At 31.9% G+C, this 23,407-nt stretch overlaps 2 protein-coding genes across 2 annotated transcripts; both read right to left on the minus strand.

Annotated features, from left to right (window-relative positions):
- Positions 1–3,333: 3,333 nt before the first annotated feature.
- LOC118051700 (uncharacterized) lies at positions 3,334–6,854 on the minus strand. The gene is made up of 5 exons (XM_035062425.2): positions 6,271–6,854; positions 6,116–6,153; positions 5,283–5,553; positions 4,644–4,924; positions 3,334–3,923 (listed from the first exon to the last, which is right to left on the minus strand). Exons 1-5 carry the CDS (start codon positions 6,640–6,642, stop codon positions 3,479–3,481), a joined length of 1,407 nt encoding a protein of 468 aa, XP_034918316.1. The 5' UTR covers positions 6,643–6,854; the 3' UTR covers positions 3,334–3,478.
- A 157-nt stretch (positions 6,855–7,011) lies between these two features.
- Positions 7,012–10,655, minus strand: LOC118051699 (ribulose bisphosphate carboxylase/oxygenase activase, chloroplastic). Its single transcript, XM_035062424.2, has 7 exons — positions 10,332–10,655; positions 9,786–9,896; positions 9,543–9,641; positions 9,319–9,429; positions 8,924–9,227; positions 7,988–8,127; positions 7,012–7,890 (listed from the first exon to the last, which is right to left on the minus strand). Exons 1-7 carry the CDS (start codon positions 10,470–10,472, stop codon positions 7,360–7,362), a joined length of 1,437 nt encoding a protein of 478 aa, XP_034918315.1. The 5' UTR covers positions 10,473–10,655; the 3' UTR covers positions 7,012–7,359.
- Between the last annotated feature and the right edge of the window lie 12,752 nt (positions 10,656–23,407).

Consider the following 23,407-nt stretch of genomic DNA (forward strand, 5'->3'; position numbering starts at 1 on the left):
TTAGGACAATTCATTTCTTTTCTTTTTGCCTTCGGAAATAAACTTGCCTGTTAAGGTATTGGCCTGTTCTTACTTTCTCTGTGCTTTCTATTCGATTGGGTACGTATTTGTAGCACTTATGCTCCAATTTGTTTTGTATGCCTTTTATATCGCCTGCTCTGTATACATTCATTGTTCGGACAGATTCCAAATCTTCTATAATGCCCTTGTCGCTGTACCCAATTGGATTCTACTTGCCTTCTATATCCATTATACGTATAAAGATGTTCTTCCTAAAAACAATTATTTTAATTTAATAATTTAAATTGTTAAATGAAGTTCAAACCCGTGATCATGTAGTTATTAACGCTTTGATACGTCAAAAAATCTCATATCATTTGATAAAAAACCAGCAGAAAGATGCTTAAACAAGGAAAAACCTCATGTGTTCGAACCAAATGTTTTCTTCTTCTTTTGATCATCGTTGAGACGATATGTTAAACCTCAAGAATAGTTGGAAAATTTAAAAGCGTAGCAAATAAAGAAGGAGCTACTTTCAAACTGCATTCCACGTAAAAGAGAGGGAAAGCTAGCTGTAGGTGGGAAGAGAGAGAGAGAGAGAGAGAGAGAGAGAGAGAGTTTTGAGATGAGAGATTCTGGGTGGGAGATAAAGGTAGCGGTGTCACCTTTTCCTTGTTTCTTGCTGGAGAATGGTATGTTCACATTTTCTATGTTTAAATCTAAGTTAAATTATTAGTAAAGCTTTGTCAATATGCTAATGTCTGGCTTGAACTCTTTTCACTGCATAAAAGACAAGCGAAGTAGTCTAAGCTTTTGGCTGCACCGAGGAAATGAATCTTAGAGAGTACAGTCTCCATTAATGGGGGATTATGAAGCCTTCAATATCAAGATCTCATGGTCTCTCGATCCCTCTATCTCTGTATGCGAAGAGAATCTCAAGGCTTGAGAAGCTTCCAAGAGCACAAAAACACATCGAAAAGGTCCTTCGCTCCAAATGCAAACAGACAGTTCTGGGTAAGTTGGATTCAGCTTTTCCACAATAAGTACGAAGATTAGCTCGGTGACAAGAAGAAACGATTGCGATGGCATAGATTTCTTGAGCCTACTCTCTTGCTTTGGCTATGATTAAAGAGGCTCTGAAAAATTCAACTGGATTGTTGTGTTTCACGGATGCATTATAACTTCTGGGTACTTTGGGCTTGCTTGTGTCCCTCTTCATGTGCGCTTGTCGTGTTCCTTTGGCTGTTAACTCACATCAAAATTACAAATCTCCATGATTATCTAACCAAGTCCTTGTTACCTTGGTAACTTCCCTCGTAGATTACAGGGGAAAAACAAGCAATTATCCAACAACAAATTTCTATATATCGCGGTTGCATCCGTGAGGCAATAATGATTGCTAGGCATCTGGCCAATCATCAATACAGGATGGGAAAGTGCATTATTAATAAAAGTGGATATAAGCGAACAGCGTCTCTCTCTCTCTCTCTCTACTTTAACTCTTAGAAATTGATCAATAAATTTGAACATGGCATGATACTATGTATCAATCACCATGATGGGACGTGTGATCATGCAGCTGAGCTAGCTTGTCTTATTTTGTTACCCTTCCTATTAATATATTATCGGCAACATTTCTGATCTCAGAGAACCTGTTCTCGCTCTTTTATCAAATATGCGAGAACCATCTTTATTTTGAGTGTAATATAGCATCTTACTATGAATTAGGATTTTCAGTTCGATTGTGGGTTAAAAACTTAACCAGGTCACAATTTTTATTTTTTAAAAAAATTATAAACCGAATTAGTCGTTCAGCATTCAAATTAACCATTTCGGTTTGAAAATCCGATAAAACTTGCTTATTGGATATATTCTCATTTGGGGGTATTTTATAGGTTTTATAGTCGATGCCTAATTTATTTGGGCTTTTGTTGGGCTTTTAAAATGTTTGATTAATCATTAAACTATTTACAAGAAAACCCATTATCCCCATTATTCAATATAATTGACTTGACTTTTCGATGTTTTTCTTTATAATTCTCGTTCACAAATTGTTATTAATTAGTTCAATAGGGATGATTTATTCAGTACTTTAGTTCAAATAATTTATGTGTCATACTTTTTTCAAACTTGATTTTTTAGCTTTTTTATGATTTTTTTTTTTTTTTTATGTGTGGGTTTCTTGAATTTGTATCAATTGAGTTCATTAAACCTAGCTCCCATCCTAAAAAGATTTATTACTAAGCATTTTATTTATGTAATAGTGGCCAATGAATAATGACATAATTAGATTCATTTACTATATAGTACTGGTGTTAACTCCGAATGAGATTTTTTGTACCTCGATCTCTAAATATCCATGATAACTATTATGGATTGATCTACTTAGTGGTAGAATTTAATGACATAAATGTTTAAGACTTACTTAAGAAATTAATACTCTTCATTGACACTATAGTATTATCAATGAATATTAAACCAAAAGTCTTGAAATCTAGAAAGAAAGATATATTTTTAAAAATAAGAAAACAAAGGTGTTGCTTCTCATTAACATTCAAGATAATAGCTTATTATGAATTTATTATTATAAGAGAATAAAAAAATTATTTAAAAAAAAATCTTGGAATGTTGGCTTTTTTAAAATGCGTGTCATGGGTTTTATAAATTAATTATAAAATTCAAAATGGACGCATGTGACATGACATGTAACGTTTTTTGTTTTTTAAAAACAAGAACATGTGAGCTTTAAATGAAAATGACAACAATGGCTAAAATGCATGATGAAAGAAAGAAATTATAACAGAGTTTTTGACATTGCGAGGCAAATAGAAAATTAATATTACTACCGACGATTAAGAAAAGCCCGAGACAAATTGCTAGGCCACCGTCTAAGGATAAATTTTATTATGAGGTTATTAAGGGTATGTTAATCCATGGATAATAAAATCATGATTAAAATTTAATATTGAAAATATGTTTTTAAAATAATTTTATTATTGCTTTTAGACCAAATTTCAAGAATAAATCCCATTAAAAGGTTATTTTATCCTATATTAATCATGGATTATAAAAATTACGGTAATTTATCATTGAGATTTTTTATATCAAAGCCATTTATTATCATTTTTAATATATATATATATATATATGCTGACTCCATTAATGTCTACTCTAAACAGTCTTGACAGGAGACAACAAGGTGAAATGAACATTTATTTGCCATTAAACTGAAAAGGCAGGGAACAGTGAGGGTGGGGTGTTATAGCTTGGAATGATTTGGCAACCAAGTTATCCAGGTGATTGATTCCACAAATGATTTCATCCAAGCCAAGATGGTTCAATCAAATTACTATTTCTTTGTCTTTGTTTGGCTCCGCTAAATAAACAAACCTTTTAACTTGATTAAGTTTACAACATGTACACAAGGCGATAAACAAATTTTCTTTTCTCCTGGTTGAGAACAATCTGATAAGAAATATTACCAAATCATCCGTGAGTTGTTCACATATTGCCCAACTTCTGAAGCAATTTGCGAGATCCAAGTCACTGTACTTCCAAAAAAGAGCTCCCAGAACCAAAGATCTATTGCCAGGACCGATGAGAAGATGAGCAATGCCAACGTCTGGTAGCGGTTCAATGGCCAACCCAAAACTTCAGCCATTGTTCTCAGAAATGGAAGGGAATTGCTATTCGAAACCCGGTTCCTTATAGACCAAGCTGTTATCCATTGCACTCCGCAAGGGACCAAGTCGAATTCCTCTCGCAACCGCCTTCCCAGGTCTGGCATGTGGCCACCTCCATACAGTATGGCAATCTTATTATGGCCCTCGTTGATAGCTCTTCTAAGTGCCTCAACTGCTGCTTTGTTCCTCTCACCGATGATGACCGATTCCTCTTCTAAATCTGCTGTCACTTGTGTGAACCTTCAAAACATGACTCATCAATCAATCACCAAAGGAACCAGTATTCTCATGGAAGAGGAGACAGGTGCCTATGTGTTGACCATCTAATATCATCACTTATTTCACCTTTTAAAGTATTGAACTTTGAAAGAGAAGATCATACACTTTTTTAAGAAAAAACTGGAATCACACAACTTGGCTCTAAGTTACTGATGTAATGTGGCAGGTGGAAAGCAAATTAAAATCACAAAGTTCGATCTGATTCATTCAAAAGCCAATTAATGCTTGATCCAAGAAGTCTGCAAATGTAAAGTTTGAAATAGTCTCACATGCATGCCCGCAACACAAAACCCAACTTTATGACAGTTTTTTGATCAATGGAATAATTGCCCATTTGTTTCCATGCTAATGTTTCGAGTTTGGGACAGAGGACTCTTTGATATTTATGTGATTATGGCCTTCAATTTGAGAATAATCAGTGGCTGCAGCAAGCCAACACTCGGTTATAATTTAGAACACAGAACTTGATGAATCTGAGCTGCTTAGACTCTGTCCCCCCATCCCCTCTCCCCCAAACCTTTTCTCAGTGGGGAGGTAGAGCATTCATTTGAACCAAAACATTAAAGTAATGATCAAATAACAGAACTAAATCCCACCCTGAACATGTAGCAAATTTATCATGCCCCGAATGAAGAAAATACGCTGAAAACAATGCCACTAAATTAAATGGTCGCCACTTACTCAGATGTTAATCGCTTTGCAAGGAACACCTTCACAGCAGCGCCAAAATCGAGCCTGGATAAGGCTTCTAGCTCTGGATATTCTGATGCAGGACTTCCCATGTCACAAACAGTTCCAATAATGAAAAGGCCTACAAGTGGCATGGGAAGCACCCGAGAAGCCCATAGAAGTTTGGATCTCCAAGGACCAAGGTCTTCTGGAATCGCAGGCTGCACCATGGCTTTTGTTGATTTAAGAGTCATATCTCTTGCAAATGTCAAGAAACTTTCACCCTTTTCTAGCTAAAAGAAATCGGAAAGCAACATTAGTAATGCTTGCATATCTAGCAATCTTGTTGAACACTCCAAGACTTGCCCAAAATTATATAAAAAAAAAAGGTAATATGGAAGCAATGCACCAATTATAACATGGTAAAAACTGAACGAGAAGAAATTATAAATTATGGCAATATCAATTACTTCCCACATCGCTTTATAAGTACAGCTGCATATCAATATTTGGAAACAGCACCAGATGGAATCAGTGGTACCAATACTAACTAAATAACAGGAGCACAAGCCAGAAAAGGGTGGGTAGTAGAAAGCGATGTAAATTCATTTGAACAGCCCCCATGATTTCCATTCTGTTTGCAATTTATACCTGAAGTATCTTGAAGGTCTCATAGTCAAGATCTGCATGATACCAATTCTCAGCCTGGTAATCAAGATAGTCTAATTGAAAATCAAGTGTAAGGATTCGAGCCATTTGTCGCTGAATGCACCCCAGAATGTTAAATCCTCTTGAGCGTGAACTTTTCATTCTCCTTGCAGCAGCAGGATTTCTTCTACTCTCCAAACTCTCCCTGCTAGCCACCATCTCGTAAAGGACACGATCATATGGTTCAAGTTCCTTCTGGATGGTCTCAAAGTATCTGCAAAAGAATTCAGGCAAATGGGTGAATAGAAAACAACTTGTTACAGCTAGTTAGTTGTACTTGTAGACATCGTCAACAGTAATTTTATAGTTATCTCAGGCCAAAACTTAATCCTTGGCCTTCCAAGGAGCTCCTAGAATGAGTTGATAAACAATTGGAGGAATCCCAACAGCAAAAACAAAGATGATTCCTTTTAGTCACAATTACAAGTAGCTGCTTAAGGATTTTCAAAGATCAAGTCTTGATTCATATTCGGGGTATAGTTGCAAGCCAGAATTGGTTGTCAGGCAAGATATATATATATATAAGGAAAAAATATAACCAGGTAAAAGTTCAATAAAGAAAGAAATCTAACCAGAAAGCTAGAAAATCAGAATATCTAATCAAGTAGAGAGTACTTGAAGACAAATTGCGATAACATAACTATAACCAGCAGCACCATGTAATTAAAAGAGATGAAAGCATTAAGATCAGATATACACCATCTCTAATCAATTTTAAACTGCAACAAAACAACAGAGGAAAGGAAGAAACCAAATTCAAACAAGGTAGTACATACTCTTTATCCGCAATGTGAATTGTAGAAACCAAATCAACCTGCACAGGCAAAAATATATATAGAGAAAAAAAAACACAAGCAAGTAATAAATAATATAGTAATCCCCCTAAAACATCAAACCCAGTTGAAGCAAGCCAAGATTGAGAAAGATGTACCTGAAAAAAAGGGTAAAGAATGGACCAAGGGAATCTCTTTTTATAACTAACAACAGCAGTCTGCAACTCAGCACTGCTTCTGTCAGAGCCTTTCTTGAACCTCATGAAATCCGCAATCGAGTTGTTTTCCAGGAACTGCTCTGCTGACCCATCTTGATTATTGTTCTTATTAGAAGAAGAAAAGGCCAATATTTTTGAAGATTGCTGAAGAGAGAGGCGAAAAATAGGAGAAGTTTTGATGGGTTTAGAGTTGTTTTTAAACTCTAGTATCGACCTGAGAGGAGTGGAGGTGGAATACAAATCAGAGGTTGAATTTGAAGGAATTGAAGAGGCGGGCAGTGAGAGTATTATCGAGAGGGAACTTGAGACCATAATTGCTCCTCTCTACACCCTACAAATGGAGAAGCAAAGAGAGATAAAGAGGGGGGTTTTTTCCTTTTCTTATCTATTATGTGGTTTAACCAGAAATTTAGGAGATTTTGAGAACACAGTCCACAGTCCTGGTTCTTGTTATGGCATCACTTGTATCATTGAATGGGATTCTTTGGTTTATTTTTTATTTTTTTTGTTTTATTTTTCCGATATTTTTCCTTCCACGCAAAGGGAAGCTTGAAAAGCACCAATACTTCATTGTCAAATAATAAAGAAAAATAAAAATAAAAATAAAAATAAAAAAAAACAAATTTCAGTTTGATGGACATTTTCAAATTTTCCATCATTTCAAAGAAAAGGAGAGATGGATAGGGGAAACGTATAGAATTACCAAAGCCAACAGTTTACAATTACAGAAAGAATACACAGAAATCCGTAACCAAAAGTTGAAAAAGATTACTACTACATGATGGCACAGACATAATGACTGGCCAAATGAATGAATTAATTAGAAATGGAGGGGAAACCGATCATTAGGACATTTCCCTGTTGTTGTTGACCTACCAACATCAAACATGACAGGATGCGTAAAAAATCTTGGACAAACTTGGATCCTCAAGACAGCTGTAGGAATACGGATAATATATAAACCGGTGAAAACGATGAAATCCTAACAGGCTACTAAAAATTTATTACAACATCCTTTCCTTATCGTGACTATAACAGTTGAAGGCCTGCTTCCAAATCCTCTAAGGTGATGGTCTGCAGTTCATCAGTATCTAAACAGTTGAAATCAAGCCTGAGATCCAAATTCTCTCTAGCATTAGCTAGCATGGTATTTACTAAGCCTCCATTCATTTCCCTACGCTGTTTTTCTGTTGTTTCTCTCTCTATCAAGGCAGCAATGGCATCTACACAGCATGAAGGATGTAATTTAAAACCATACAGCGGACTAACTTCGTCCTGAGTATTCATGTCGATGTGGCAAATATTTGCTAAATCTTCAGAGCTAAAGTCATTAAAATGGAAAAACTTGGTAACCCTTCTGCAGAAACCCTCGTTGGAAGATATCACACGCTTCATTGGTTCACTATAGCCAGCAAATATGACTACAACTTTTCCACTGTCCATAACAGACATGATTTCTTCTAAGGCTTCAATCCCATAGTCCTTATCATCTTCTTTCTGTGATGGTATAAGGCGATATGCTTCATCCACAAAAAGAATTCCTCCCTCTGCCTCTGCAATCTGCAACAGGAGTGGTAAATTAATTTGGCAAAAGAAACTATTACATTCTCTGCTAAGGAAAATATAACATTTTATTTCAGACACCCCAGCAACAAACCTTTCGTCTAGTCTTTGGACCGGTGTGGCCAACAAATTCACCAACCAAATCTGTTCGTTGTACTTCCGTTACCTTGTCAGTAGGTAGAACTCCCACCATATGGAGTAATCTTCCAAGTATTCGAGCTACCATGGTCTTACCTATAGATAATGATAATCATCTCACTCTATGAGCGATGTACTGAAAAATATAAGTGTAACCACAAAATAATTGAAAATCAATCCAATGAATATTCTTGTGCTTCAAGCAAACATTGAGACTCGGACGCCTAAGGAAAAACTATCAAGGGTTTAAACAACAGAGTTACATGCATACGTATTGAAAACTGAAGAAACATATGATGTTCTTTTTTGTCATCTCAAGCACATCATGGAGTGTAGCTCAGTCTTTCGTTTTCACATCAGATATGGAAAGCCAACTAGCAACATAAATTAGAAGGAACAAGTAGCATTGATTGGGAAAACTTGGAGATCTTTAACAGGAACAATCTCAGAAACAAAATGGGATAGAATGACTTATCTGGAAAGGAGCTTCTGGTCTATGATTTAATGAGAACAGTGGTTCAATGAACAGTATAGCACAAAAAAGGGTATTGAGCTGTTTTTTGGTGACAAGGCCTCGTTAAATTTAGCTAAGAACTCCATTTTCTCCACAATAAAACCGTGTTGAAAGCTAATCCAAGCTAATGACACAAGTTTGACACAGTGCATGTAAGGATGAAATCATTAATTCATTTTTAAATAGCAACTGGACTCGAGAATTCTGAAACACTTGCATAAAGGAAAATCCTGTGTCATTAACTTGTTTGTCAGAAGTGGAGTCAAAATAGCATAGCGAAATTAAAATATTCTATTTTCAATTTCAAGACTGAAGACTGATTTACAGAATAAGATGGAAATAGCATAATAATCCAGAAACAATCAAATGCTTCAATACCTGTTCCAGGGCTTCCCAAGAAAGCCATATGAGGCGGTCTTCTCATACCAACTTTCATACCAAGGGCCCTGCGCCTCTCATCCAAAAGCATCCCCTTTGCCCATTTTCTCAATTGTACCTTGAGTTCATGCAACCCCACTACATTCGTTAAAGCATCTTCAAGTTCATCCATCTTAGCTTTTGTTTTGGAGCATGCTTCAAGTGCTTTTCTCTTTCTCTGCTCTTCAAGATGCCAGTGCAGTAGTTTACGCACCTCCTCACTTCCTGGACCTGGTGAGAGGTGATTCAGAGGAGTCATGCCCTCCTGCAAGTTAAGGTTCCACAAATCGTCATCATTTTATAATATAGAAAATTAAACTAAAATGGAAAGAGTTGAACATTGGCATCTATAATACGTTGTCCTCTGCACTGCAGTCAGCATTATACTCCAGCAAAGTCTTGACAGTTGAGTGGTCTTCCGCTCTAATTGAGTACCAAACTGCAAGGTGTAATGGTGTCATTCCGTTCTGCATGAATAAGACAAGGAAATAAAAACGCTTAAATTAGAAATTGTTTTCCACAGCTTGTTCATAATTTGAAACAAACCAAAAACAGATAACATGGTCCCATGAAAACACACATTCGCTTTGGCTTCAACAAAAGCACCCTGAGCAAGAAGTAATCGTGCAGCTTCAGTGCACCCATTCTTTGCTGCCATGTGTAATGGAGTTTCTCCATACTGCAAATTTCAGGATGATAACACCCACATTGAAATCAGATGTGTTAATGAAGAGAAGCTTGCAGAAATTTATGGACAGATCTAAGCAATTAATGTAAAAATTTGATCAGGAAACTGAAACACGAATATATAAATTCTACTTGCCATGTTCCGAGGTTCCAATTCAACCTTCTCTGCTCCTTGCCAATCAAGAAGAAATTTAATTATATCAGCCCTGTTGTAACCAGCAGATACATGAAGAGGAGTCTGTGCCATCTGCAATTAAAGCAAATCAAGTTAAATTTGAAAGAAGAAAAAACACAGCAAGGTGCAAAGATGCATGACCTTTTCTTACATAAACCATAGAAAACCGTTTAACTGAAAAGCAAAGTTCATAGCCAAAGTAAAAAAAAGGGGTGGGGGGGCAAAATGTCTTATTCTGACACCAAACTTCCCATTCAATTGTGCCCGTAACAGATCCAGGCTCCCTCCCCCACCCCCACAACTCAATCACGACAACCAAAATAAGCATAAATTAAGGAACCAATGAAATGAAGCTAGATCTTACATTTACACAACATACACTTTAAAGAACACCATTTGCACAGAAACTAGAAGGAGAGAGAGAAAAAACAAAACAAAACCGCTTCCAGAAGCATGAATTCTTTGCATGTGAAACATGTACATGAGTATCAAATAATGGAATCTTACAACAGGGTTTCTTTCATTGAGGAGAGAAGGGTCTCCTCTGAGTAACCTTTGGAACCCAAGAAGATCCCCGGATTGGGCATAGCTATGAATGGTAGCGGGCTTGGAAGACCTCGATCCATGATCCTGACGATCCCGCTGCATTGTTTCTGTATTCAACTTTTCTTTTCCTTTCCTTTCTTGGTGACTTCTCCTCTCTGGGTTTCTCGGAATTTTCTCTGGCTGGTATTTGGCGGTGAGGGTGCGTATTATAGCAAAGTGAAATCCTTCTGCTCTTTTTCTTGTGGCAACAGCAGGTGAAAATCCCTTGAAGGCCGACTTTTGTGTCCGAATCTAAATTCATCAGTTTCACTTTTAAAAAGACTAAATTACCCCTCGGTCCGTGATTAAAATGAGGCGGAGACACTGGCTGCTGCCACTTACTATATACGACCATAACAAGGATAAAATCGGATGAGTGTTTTGTGGAATGATTTATTTGCAAAATCAATTGTTTTTAGTAATTTAAATTTACAGCACACCGCTGTCATAGGTTTAATCTGATGAGGGATTCGGGTCATTGAATTATTGAGCCAGCCACAAGTCAACACATTTTCTGTTTGTTTTTTAATTAAATATGCTAAAATAATACCATTTTAATATTTTTTTTTTAATATCTTTAGAGTTAAACCAATCAAGTCTCAAGCGGGTGTGAGCACATTCAGATAGTTGTAATCCAGGTTTAATAACTATATATCTTATAAAAAATTATAATAAAATAACTTTTTTAAATAAATATTTTCGACGTGGATGAACTATTTTAAGTCCTAACTTTATCATATGTAGAACTCAAATTCAAGATTAAAATTAAAAATAAATTAAGTAATATTTTTTTATTTATTTACTATTGTATTTCAAATTGTCAATATAAACATAGTTAAAGTTATGGTGGCTAATATAGGATGTGATGAGGTCATGATTTTTCCACGGTTGTTGTTGGCTGGAAGGCATAAGAGAATGAAACTCCTGTAAAACAAAACATTTATGAAATTTTAAGGGATCTCTAATGCTTGAATTTGCATTAATGGTGGAGAAGAAGAGTCCTAGGAGGTCATGCTGTGCGTTTGCAAAAATTACATAAGAAGAAGGTTAAGTTTTCTATTGAATGAGAAGATAACTTGCCTCGGGTTTAAGATTATTTATAGGGTCTTGAACATTTGTGGGTGTGTTCATGCAATCAGCGGCGGAGCTAGAGTTATTTGTTAGGGGGATCATAATTAATATAATAAAATATAATATTTATTTTACTTTATTGTGCATGAGTTGTAAAAAAATCTGTATAATTTAGTTTTATTCAAATAACTTACTATAAACATATAATGATCTTTTGAATGAAGTAAAAGGTTTGAAGAAATACCAAATTGAGTCAAAGCAACAAAGTTAATTTCATCTTCATAATATATTCATCACTTTAATGTTGGTCTTTATATCTATCAAATATAAATATACAAAGTATATAAGAAATATTAGCTAAAACGAAGCATTATTTATGTTTGATAAACTTTGAAATAAAACAAAAAAATAATAAAGAACTATTCTTACTAATCAACGCGGGTTTTTTTATAAATTGAGGTGCATTGGAGTTGCTAAATCATATCTTTAACATTACACATTGGAGTTGGTTCACTAGGTTGCGAGTTATCAATATTGTTTTTGAAAAAAAAAAATCAAATTCTTCTTATTTTGTTCATGGTTCAACCTAAAATCAAAATATATATCGTGAGAAAAAATTGATAATTTTGATGATTCTACTAAAAACAAAACATAAAAAAAAATAATCAAAGTATAATCAAAACAAACCAATGAAATATATCTAATTAATTAAAAAAAAAACACTATAACAAGAATTCAAAAAAACAATTCGTAAAATTAGCAGATCTAAGAAAAAAATAAAGCAAAAATGGTAGAATTATATATATATATATATATATATATATATATATATATATATATATAACTCATCAAATTATTAACAAACATCTCAAAATAAAATAAAAATAGATTTTAAATTTAAGTTACCTTATTTTATTTAATGAAAAATAAATTAATTGATGGCTCTACTTCAATTTTTTTCGTTGAAAAATTTTACTTATGATTTATATTTATATTTTTGTTTTTGACCGGCTGCAAAATTTATTGTGCAAAGTAATGAATTTATATTTACAGGATTTATATTAGGGTACGTAAATTAATTTTAAAAAAAAATCAAATTGAAAAAATCGCACTTTAATTAAAACTTACTTTTGTAGAATAAAAAACCTCATCCACACTTAATTACCTAATTTTATATATATATATATATATATATATATATATATATATATATATATATATATATATATATATATATATATATATATATATGCTTCTTCAAGCAGAAGATGCAGCTCTTCCAGATTTTATTTCCTTTCTCACCTTAAAATTATTCCCAAGATTTCGGGCGGAATATTTTAGGGGGGGCCGCGGCCCCTGCTTGCGCCCCCTCCTTCCGCCCCTGCATGCAATGACTGGATAGTGTGCTTGACATCTTGGATTTCTTGAAACATATAATTACTGTGAAAACAATAATTTAAATTTTTAAAAAAAAAGTTCTAAGAATTTCATTAAATAATCTAGAGTTGTTTTTACGATTTGAGCACGATTTAAGCGAATTGAAGATCATATATATGTTTTATGAGGTTTGATCAATTTTCTCAAAGTTAGATTGTTACCAAAACACAATTTCATTAAATAATTTAAAAAAATTTTGAGAGTCCCAAGAATTCTGTTAGATAATCTAGAGTTGTTTATGGTTTGAGCAAACTAAAGATCATATCTTCTTTCTGAGATTTGATCAACTTTCTCAAGGTTAGATTGTCACCAAAACACAAATCGTTCAAGTGTTCAATTTCTAACAATAATTCACACCAACTATCAATAAGAAATATCTTAAAATTCTTTTAGAAGAGAATGATCACTATTACTTTAAGTGTTAGCTCTTTTTCATTTGTTTTTAGGTGTTTCTCTAATGTATGTTGTGTAACTTGTGTAGTTTTTCTCTACACATGAAATATAAAACATAACATTCTATTGATATAGAAACCTGATAAACTCTATAAATGACAAAATATTAATGTCCCCTCAAAATAGTATCACATATATTATTTCAGGATAATTTTTTAAAAATTTATTCAATTAAGTCATTACTTGATTTTTTTAGATCTAAAATTACAATCCCGTATATTAATTTTATTATAGTCCTTAATTTCTAAATCTTATTTACAAACAAGTCACACTTGATTAATTATCTAATTTTAATTTATGGTTAGTGGTTCTTATGTTTGTAACCAATTATATTTTTTAATATGTTGACTTAAATATAAATCACAATCCTAAATAAAATGGGATTAAATAAATTAAACATTTTAATTTTTTTACCAATTAAATAATTGATTGATCTATATTTAAAGATTAAATATATTGTTTAGCTATATGTCATGATCCTCAAATATTATAAAAGTTTTAATTGGTTTGACTTAATCTTTCACTAAGCAATTTTCCATAGTAATTATTATCTCACTATCATGAATTTTTCGATTTAGAAACTATTTTTAAACCTTATTCCACCTTATGCAATAATTTCACAATCAATACTTTCACAATCAATACTATTTGATAATAGATATAATTATTTTTAAAAATTTATATAAAGTGATTAATTATATCTTGGTCACTCAAATACTTTTTATATAATTCATATTATACTTAATATTTATTATTTTTTAATTTTTATTAGAACAACAGATAGCTAGAATCAAATCATAACTTTTTATATATAATATAACTCAATGATCTCAATTACAAAGGTAGTTTACACATCTGCTTACATAAGCTTCTCCATGAAGGCAAATGATCTTTCAATATATAAAATCCTTACTTTATGAGAATTAAAATTGACTCTTTCGCTGATGGGTTCAATCTTTTACATCCATTAGCAGCTATAGTCCTTTTGGTGGCTAATTCTACAGCAATGAGTGGGACGCAAAGGACTTCTTTGTTGAATTGGATTGCCTCTATTGCCTCTGCATTTGTCATTGCTTTTATTATTGTTGTTGGGTTTATTCATTTCAGAGCTCAAATTCAGCACCCTATTTTCCGAATGGGGCAGAGGGTGCCTTCGTTTCTGCCGCTGTTGTGTATTGGTCTTACACTGGGTTTGATATGGTTGCTACCATGGCTGTTGTGATTTATTGCTTTATGGCTTTGGCATTGACGGGGATGGTCAAATAAAATGCAGGTGACTTGTTTAATGACATGACCTTGTTTCTTGAGCTTTCCTTTTCCCAACATTTTAAGGGGCTATTTCAGCAACGAAGTTATCTCTAGCTGATCAGTGCTGGCTGAATGGAAAGTTCAAGTTTCCGAAGATACAGACTGGTTTCCGGTTTGAGTTCTGAAAGTTAAATTCAGAGGAATTCTTTTGGTTATGGCCTTTCCAATTCACCTTAATGCATTCACTCTCTGGGTTTTAATGTTTGCTACTTTCAATTTCCAGGACCCTGCGAGATGAACTGTTGACCTGCTTTGCAATAATATCTGGAATGTTATAGGATCTTCAGTATATTGTCACTCTTCTCCAGCCTCGAAATTAATTGAAATCGTTGTGTTGACTCTTTTACTTTGTCCTTCGCATCAATAAACTCTGTTCATATCAAACTGAACCTTTCTAAGAGATGGTAAACCCTAGTATACAGTCTCTCTTTCTCTCCTGTTTTGCTCCGGGGATTTCACATAGTTTGTGATTTTTTGAGATTTAGCAAGTCATTTGACATTTGTTTTAGCATATGTGCTGGGATCGATGCTTGGATTTAGCCATGGATTCCAGTCTCAGTGCTGAGGTGTTCCACAGGATGATCACTGCTGCCTCTTGGATGCTGGAGAGGGGGAGATCGCCTGCTGCATTGCAGTAATACAAGGAGCGATGCAACCAGGACTTACAATGTCGGATGCAGGTCGTGACCTTGAGTTTCTATATCAAGTAACATCTACTTACAGGTTTTGGCCACCAAAGTTGAATTAGCTTTCAACGCCTTTTCTGTTCTGAACCTTCCATATTTGCAGTAATACAAGAATAATTTGTTAGATGAGACATATTTTGTGATATAATATTTAAATTGAAATATTTTTTATAAATGAATAATAATTTCACTTAGAAATTACTTATTAAAAAATTAAGTCAAAACAATAATTTTTTTAGTTTTTAAGAGATGATGACATGATAGTTCAATTGATCTTTAAATATAGATTAATTCATTGTTAAATTGATGATAAATTAAATTATTTAATATATTTAATTTTATTTAATTTAGTATTATGATTTACATTTGGGACAACTTATTAAGAATCTAATGGGTCACACATATTAAGAACCATTGGACATTAATTAAAATGGGATAATGAATCAAGTGTGACTTGACTGTAAAGAAGTTTTAAAAATTCAAAATTATACAATAATTTATGCATGGAATTATAATTCTAGACTGAGAAAATCAAGTAGGGATTTGATTGCATAGATTTCTAAAATTATCTTGAAATAATATACGTGATATTATTAAAGGGCTAAATTAATATTTTACCATTATAGATATATTAAGTTTTACCTAGGGGTGTTCAAAATAACCGATTAACCGAGAAAACCGACAAAACCGAAGAAAAATTAACCGAAAAAACCGAACCGAAAGTAAAAACCGATTAAACCGATTTAAAAAACCATAAATGTTAACAGGTCCGGTTCGGTTTCGGTTTTGACCCAGAAACCGAGCCAAACCGAACCGGACCCATTAAACCATTAAAAAAAAAAAGTACTATAAATAGTTAAGTTAACCTAATTGGCCTCTCTCTCTAACCCTAACATATTCTCATCTCAGTTCTTTTACAATCATAAAGCCGTCTTCATCTTCCTTTCCATTTTCAACAAAAACCCAATCTTCTTCAATAATTAATTTACAATCTTCCTTTTCCAGAAACCTTCTTCATTGAAGCAACGACAGTAAGGTAAATGATTAAATTCCATCTTCTTTGATTCTTTGTTTCATGGGTTTGAATTTTAAAAATATTTTCTAAATTTCCAATTCTATTCCATTCTTTACAGATCAAAACTCGACCATTAAAGCAAACGTGCACTAGCTTTTGATCATTTGCCAGAGGTAAAATGAGCTACTGGTGATCAGTTTATTCTTGTTTTGAGGAGAAACACGGGATCTTGTTGTTAGCTTAAGATGGGGTGTCGAGTAATAGCGAGAGCTAGCTTGCCTTGTTCATTTTGTTGTGCAAGACTTGCTATTGCTTCTGTATTCTTGTTTCTCAAGTGCTTTTGTCATATTATTGGAAGACACTATAATTATTCTCTAGTCTTCCTGATTTTGTGGTGTTGATATGTTATTGTATTACTAATTTGTAATGAAATGATTCACTTTATGAGTTCATACTACCAGTAATCACATCTTAATTAATTTGTATTTTATAATATCATTTATTTACATATATTTAATCTAACATTTTAATTTTTGTTTTTGTAGAATTTGGTGAAAGTTTAAAAATCTCAACTGATTATTTGTAAGTTATATTGATGATGTTGGTGCACTCTTGGAATATATTTGTTTTGGGTAATTAATTTACTTTGCCTTATTAATTCCTTTTAAAATTTTGCATTCCTAATTTTTTTAATTGTCAAACTATGATATGTTGCTAATTTGCTAGTGTTTTTTTTATAGCATTATCCTTGCTGGATCTTTTGGCTTTTGCTGTTGCTGGAAGTTTTGGATGCTGCTGTAGTGCTGGTGTCGGATATTTTCTTCAACTTATGCCGAATGTTTATGATAATTTATTACCAGTTGCTATTTGCTAATGTATCTATTTGCTAATGTATCTATTTGCTAATGTAAATTTTTTTTAGTGTGAACACCTCTTTTAATTTGAGGTGTTCAAATTTGATCATGCATCTTGCATATTGCATTGAATTGAATTTTCATAGCATATTTCTTTGTATATTAAAAACAGTAAGATAAAACATATCAGATTTATTGTTACTATAAGCAATTAAGCATTTCAAAAAAATTTCAATATTTTAATTTCATTAGAAAGCTTATAACAAAATTAATCAAATTATAACATTTTAAAGAGTTTTGATTAAAAAGCCTATAAATTTAGCCCAACAAGAAAATTTAACAGCCCAATTTAATTTAAGCCCATTAAAAAATAGTAAAAAAAGCCCATTAATTTAATGATTAGATTTCCCGGTTTTTTAGCTGCAAAACCGGATTCAACCAAACCGAACCAGTTCGGTTTGAACTGGAATTCGGTTCGGTTCGGTTTGAAATTTTAAAAATATGAGGTACTCGGTTCGGTTGGTTTTTATGGTTGAAACCGAACCGAACCGAACCGTGAACACCCCTAGTTTTACCTATAAATACAATGTTATATACCTTATATTTTGAAATGAGAGTTGTAAGGATGTTATAAAACATATGTATTGAAAAAACAAAATTCAACACACAAAAGCATAATAATCTCTTTTTAAAAAAAAAAATTAAGAGATTTTTTACTTGTGATTCATATAAATTATTATTAGAAATCAAATATTTAGATGTTTTGTAGTTTTTAATAATTCCACTTTAAAAAAACTGATCAAACCTTACAAAACCTTACAAAAAAAAAAATCTGATTTTCAAGAAATACTCACTAAAATCCTAAATAATCCTAAATTGTCTAATGAAATTTTTAGGGCTCCCAAAAAAAAAATATTATTTTCATTAAGTGAATGTATTTTAGAAAATCTAATAGTGATAGCAAAGTGTTCATTTAATAATTAGTTATTAAATGCATATTTTAATTATTATTAAAATTAATTATAAATAAATTTTACTTGCAAATTTTTTTTTTTTTAAAGTAACTTTCCTTTTATGATTTTTTTTTTTAATATTTAGCTATTTTCTGACCATATATAATTAAAAAATATATATATCAAGAACAACGCCGCCAGCAGTGGCGCCAGATCTATTGTCGCTCACTACTGTGTGAGAGCCGAGAGGCATCATCCTATGGTTGCAATCACACCAGGTGTAACACCTAATATGCTACTGACGTGCGAGACAGCAGCCCATAGTGGCTTCCCTGCCAAGCATCGCGCCTCACGCGCTGCCACCAAATCGCGAGGCTGATTGCATTGTACTGGCGGCCAGTATAGCAGGCAGTTGCAAGCAACACAGTGGCATCCTTTGTTACCACTGCTGGTGTTGTGTCAAGCAATAGGCTATGAATTATGATTCTGTCGTTTGATTAGGGTTTTCAGGGGGGAATTACTTTACCGTATTACAACACGGTATTTTTGGAGAATAATCATTTTACCTCTATTTTATAAAATTTTGATTTTATATTAAAATCAAAACTCTAAATTAGATTAATTGGAGAATTATTTCTCCTAATTGGATTAGGATTGAATTAAAATGATTAATTTAAATGCTCAATTAAACTATTTTAGGAAAAACAAATCTTAAACAAAGTGAGTTTTTAAGCCAAAATATTTTATTTAATTGATCCTAAAATAGTTTAGCACTTTAATAAGAATTTTAAAATGATTAATTATATTATTAAATCTTAAAAATATTTTTTTAAGAAAATATATATTAAATAAAATTTATAAAGTTTGAGAAATTATCAATTGAGTTTGATTTAATATTTCTAAATCTTAGAAATATTATTTTAAAATTGCATATAAATCCAATCATTAGAATTAAAGCATGCAATTTATTTATTTATGCATGTTAATATTTTCTTAGGCATGATGGATGGTTATGAAAATTAAAAACTAATGTGATTGTGCTATTAATGGTTAAATGGTTGTAATATTAAATAGAGGATGTTCTACCTTTTCTCTAATTTCCTTTTGGTTTGTAAAAGTTTTTTTCTCATCTAATTCCCCTTTAATGTTACTTATATATATATATATATATATATATATATATATATATATATATATATATATATATATATATATATATATATATAATTATGCAAATGTTATATAATTTAAAATTTTAGATAGGAGAAATTATTTTGTTATCTAATTCTAAAAATGAACGGAAGTGAATGCTACAACTGTGGTGCTCGCAAAAGACTTATGAAGATTTGCAGCAGCTACCTAGAATTTGACCACCTAATTTCCTTTGATGGTTCAAGGAAATTATTTTAGATATGTCAATAATCATCCAATTAGAATGTCATGCTAGGAATATATGTTTATATATAAATATTGTTATGTATCATATTATTATTCATGCTATGGAATGAGACCTAATTAAAATAACAAATTTCTTATTAATATATTAAGTACATGTTGAGAATATGATTTGTTACCTTCTAATTTTATATACATAAAACCAGAGTTTTGTTCATGAATAACGTGTTGAGTTACTTAAGGTTATCCTTAATTAAATATATTTAGTGCTATAAAATTGGTTTTTACTTAACTAAAGCTATTTGATTGACTATTTAAAAAAATTAGACCAGTTACGTTTCATGGACCATAAGTTAAGCATTAACATAGTCTTGTAGTCTCTGCATTAAAATGCACAAAAGCCCACTTAGGGCATTAAGAAAGACAAGGGTAATTGTTATTATTATAGCTATACAACCACTAGAGGAGAAATTGTAAAGACTATCTTACAGTTACAAAGAGTAAGAAGCTTATTTAAACTTCTGTTTCAAATATATTTATGATTGAATAAAGGCAAAATATACCTATTTGTTGTTGCATTAACTTTACCAAGTGGGCTGATAATAAAACTTAATAATTGTTTTTTTGTTTTAGTACCTTTTAAAAACATTGTATTAATGTAAAAACCCGATAAATTTTAATCCAAACAAAATAAATAAAACATTGAATAAATTAAATAAAAGGATTTTAGGTATTGTGAATGGATGCAATAGAATAAAAGAGGAGGTGTTATGGTGTAAATTAAGTGTAAAGGAGAATTATGGGACAAAAATAGAAATAAGAAGTAATGAGGGCCAATGTATAAATACAAGAAAAATGGACTATGAATGCCCAATTTTCTCTCTCTTTGCCGACGGTTTAAAACAAAGAAAGGGGGAGGATTTGTATGATTTTCTACTTGAATTATTGTTGATTTAATCAATAAAAATTTTGTAATTAGAGTGATTAACTTAGTTAAACAAATTTAGAGGGGTGACTTTAGTGTCAAGAGTGTTTTGGAAGAAGAAATTCAAGCTAGGGTTTGAATATGAAAAAGAAAACTTGATTTTTCATGACTTTTTTCCTTGAGTCCTTTTAAAAGTAAGGTAAAGAACATGCTCCAAGTGATTAATTTCTCTGATTTTATGTTTTAACGAAGGAATTGAATTATTATGATTATGTGAAATTATGGGTTTATGACATTAATTATGAGAATAATGCAAATTATGATTGAACCATGTTAGAAAACATGAATTATGATTGGGTAAGTGTTTAATTTTAAATAGAAGAAACAAAATCACTTTCCCTTTTTATTAAAGGTTTCAGACAAAGAGGAAGATTTGAGAGATTTGAGGTTTTAATACAATTATTTGAAAATTATGGGAAAATATAAGTTTATAAATGTTAATAGAGGAAATGAGTAAAGATTTTTCGAAGAGATAAGAAAAATCCTCACTTTCTTCGTTTAAGTGAATTTTGGCTAAGAAGAAAAAGATTGGGACAATTGAGTTTTGATAAAATTATTTAGAAATCTTACCAAATTATAGATAATTAATGTTGATAGGTTAATTGAATAATGATTTTTGTAAGAATGGGAAACAATTCTCACTTTCTTCCCTTATTAAAGTTTGGTCGTGGCACATAAAAAAGAGAGAGAGAAAAGAGAAAAAGGTTTTCATTTGGACTTTGTTAATATAAGATGGTGGTTTTAAAGAAATCGAATGAATGTTAGAGAGTTCGCGGACTTATATCAATAAAAAATAAGGATTTTATCCTCCTTGATTTAAAAGTTTAATCAAATTTATTTAAGGGTTTTGAATTTAATCAAAAAATATGTAATTAGTATTAGAATTGTATCGGTTCAAAGGATGGAGCAATGAAATGGTAAATTGTGTTGGTACCGAGAAAGCTGCAGGACCTAATCTGCAACAAAGGATCTCTTTATGCACACAGTCACTAGGTAAGTGTTCAAAATTTTAAAGTAACCTAATAATTTATTTCAAGTTGTTGTAGAAGGAATTTTCTTAGATAGTAATTTTAGCATAAAGTTATGAATTAAAAAGGTAGTTTAATACATTGTTGAATAGGCGAGATTGAAAGATTATTTCCAGGTTAATAGAAATAATATCATGTTGAATGGGCAAGTTCAAAAGATTATTTCCTAATTAATAGAAATAATGTCTTATTGAATAGATGAGTAGAAATATTATTTTTTGGTTAATGAAAATAATGCCCTATTGAATGAGTGAGTTCCAAAGATTATTTTCTAATAAATGAAAAAAATGCCCTAATAAATAGGTGCATGGAGATGATGATTTCCTAGTTAAGGGAAATAGTGTCCTGCCAAATTGGCAAGTTAAGATAATTAACTCTCTAATTAATGGGATAAATACTCGGTGTAATGGATAATTATAGAATTTAATTGATTTAAATTGAAGTTAAATATATGGGTTTGTTAGAGACACTCTTGGTATTTATGTAAATTTATTTCTATTCAAAAATCATATTAAGAATTAATGAAATTATTGAATTACTAAAGATAAGAAATTTCATTTAATGATGCAGGAATTACATTAATGCACATGAATAGTTAGTCCTTAATTATTTGTTTATCATAATGTACAATTTTAATCATGATTAATATGATTATGTTTTTAGGTATATTGTACCTTCAAACTGGAAAGTAGATAGATAAATAGATAATTTTATTAAGTAATTGATGTTATTGGAAGAACCAATATTTTGTTGTAACATGCTTTTGTGTTTAAGAATTGTAATATTTAACTAAATTACTTATGTATGATGTAATTTAAGATGTTGTTATTATTAAGTTGAATTATAGCTAGTTGTAAACATATTTTAAACATAATTACCTATGAAAGAATTTGATGCATGCCATGAATCAATTAACTTTAAATAATTGTTCTATAGAATATAGAAATGAGAATTTGATATTATGGTTGAGTTTTAAAGGTCCAGATGATGGTATGATTATTATTATTGATGTTTATAAGTTGAGAAATATTGAGTCGATTATTTGATATCAAAAAAATACAAAGAAGACTGTCAAATTTTAGTTTTTTTTATATATATATATATATATATATAATTGGTAACTAAAAATATATGTATTATAATTTGTTTGGGGTCGTTACAATTAGTATTAGAGTTTTGGTCTGGGTTCAGGCGTGGAAAAGAGAATTTAATAAATTTTTGACTTGGAACAAGATGATCCACATGATGAAAGGTGCAATGACAGGAGAAAGATTTGATGAGAGGCAAGGAAATGATTCATTAGAGGATACAGTCTCTCATATGCCACCGGGGTCTTATTAGTTGAGACTAAGAGAATCGATTAAACTCAATAGTGATACCGATTTGAGTAGATTAAAGGGTTATATATTGAAGGTTTAAACCAGCAAAAACAGGGTGTACCCCCAGCTATGGCACTGACATCTGCAATGGTTCCTACATTGCATGCTGATCATTTATTCATAGCTCAAATAGTAATGGTGGTGATCATAGTGCCTCAGCCCTGATAGTCCTAATAGCTTTGATGGTACAAGCAGCATTAGTGATTATAACACCAACTAATAATGTGACCATATGAGAGAACTAAAGTGTGAGCCTTTTTTAGGTGAACAAAACACCAAGATAACAGGTAGATGGCTTTAACTAATTGAGAATACCCTAGATCAGATGCGGGTAACAAAGGGCTTACAAGTGAATTGTGCTGCTCATTTACTTTCTAATAGGGCACAATCTTGATGGGAAACGGTTAGGTCATGGAGACCCGTAAGCTTGGACT

This window comes from Populus alba, chromosome 18 (genome assembly GCF_005239225.2).
Source record: "Populus alba chromosome 18, ASM523922v2, whole genome shotgun sequence".
NCBI lineage: Eukaryota > Viridiplantae > Streptophyta > Magnoliopsida > Malpighiales > Salicaceae > Populus > Populus alba.

Coding starts and splice junctions, on each gene's coding strand:
- LOC118051700 (XM_035062425.2), bottom strand. CDS start 6,642: ATGGTCTCAAGTTCCCTCTCGATAATACTCTCACTGCCCGCCTCTTCA. Junction 5,554..6,115: donor ATTCACATTGCGGATAAAGA/GTATGTACTACC, acceptor ATTCTTTTGCAG/ATACTTTGAGACCATCCAGA. Junction 4,925..5,282: donor AGACCTTCAAGATACTTCAG/GTATAAATTGCA, acceptor GATTTCTTTTAG/CTAGAAAAGGGTGAAAGTTT.
- LOC118051699 (XM_035062424.2), bottom strand. CDS start 10,472: ATGCAGCGGGATCGTCAGGATCATGGATCGAGGTCTTCCAAGCCCGCT. Junction 9,228..9,318: donor ACTGCAGTGCAGAGGACAAC/GTATTATAGATG, acceptor CTTAACTTGCAG/GAGGGCATGACTCCTCTGAA. Junction 7,891..7,987: donor GTCCAAAGACTAGACGAAAG/GTTTGTTGCTGG, acceptor CTCCTGTTGCAG/ATTGCAGAGGCAGAGGGAGG.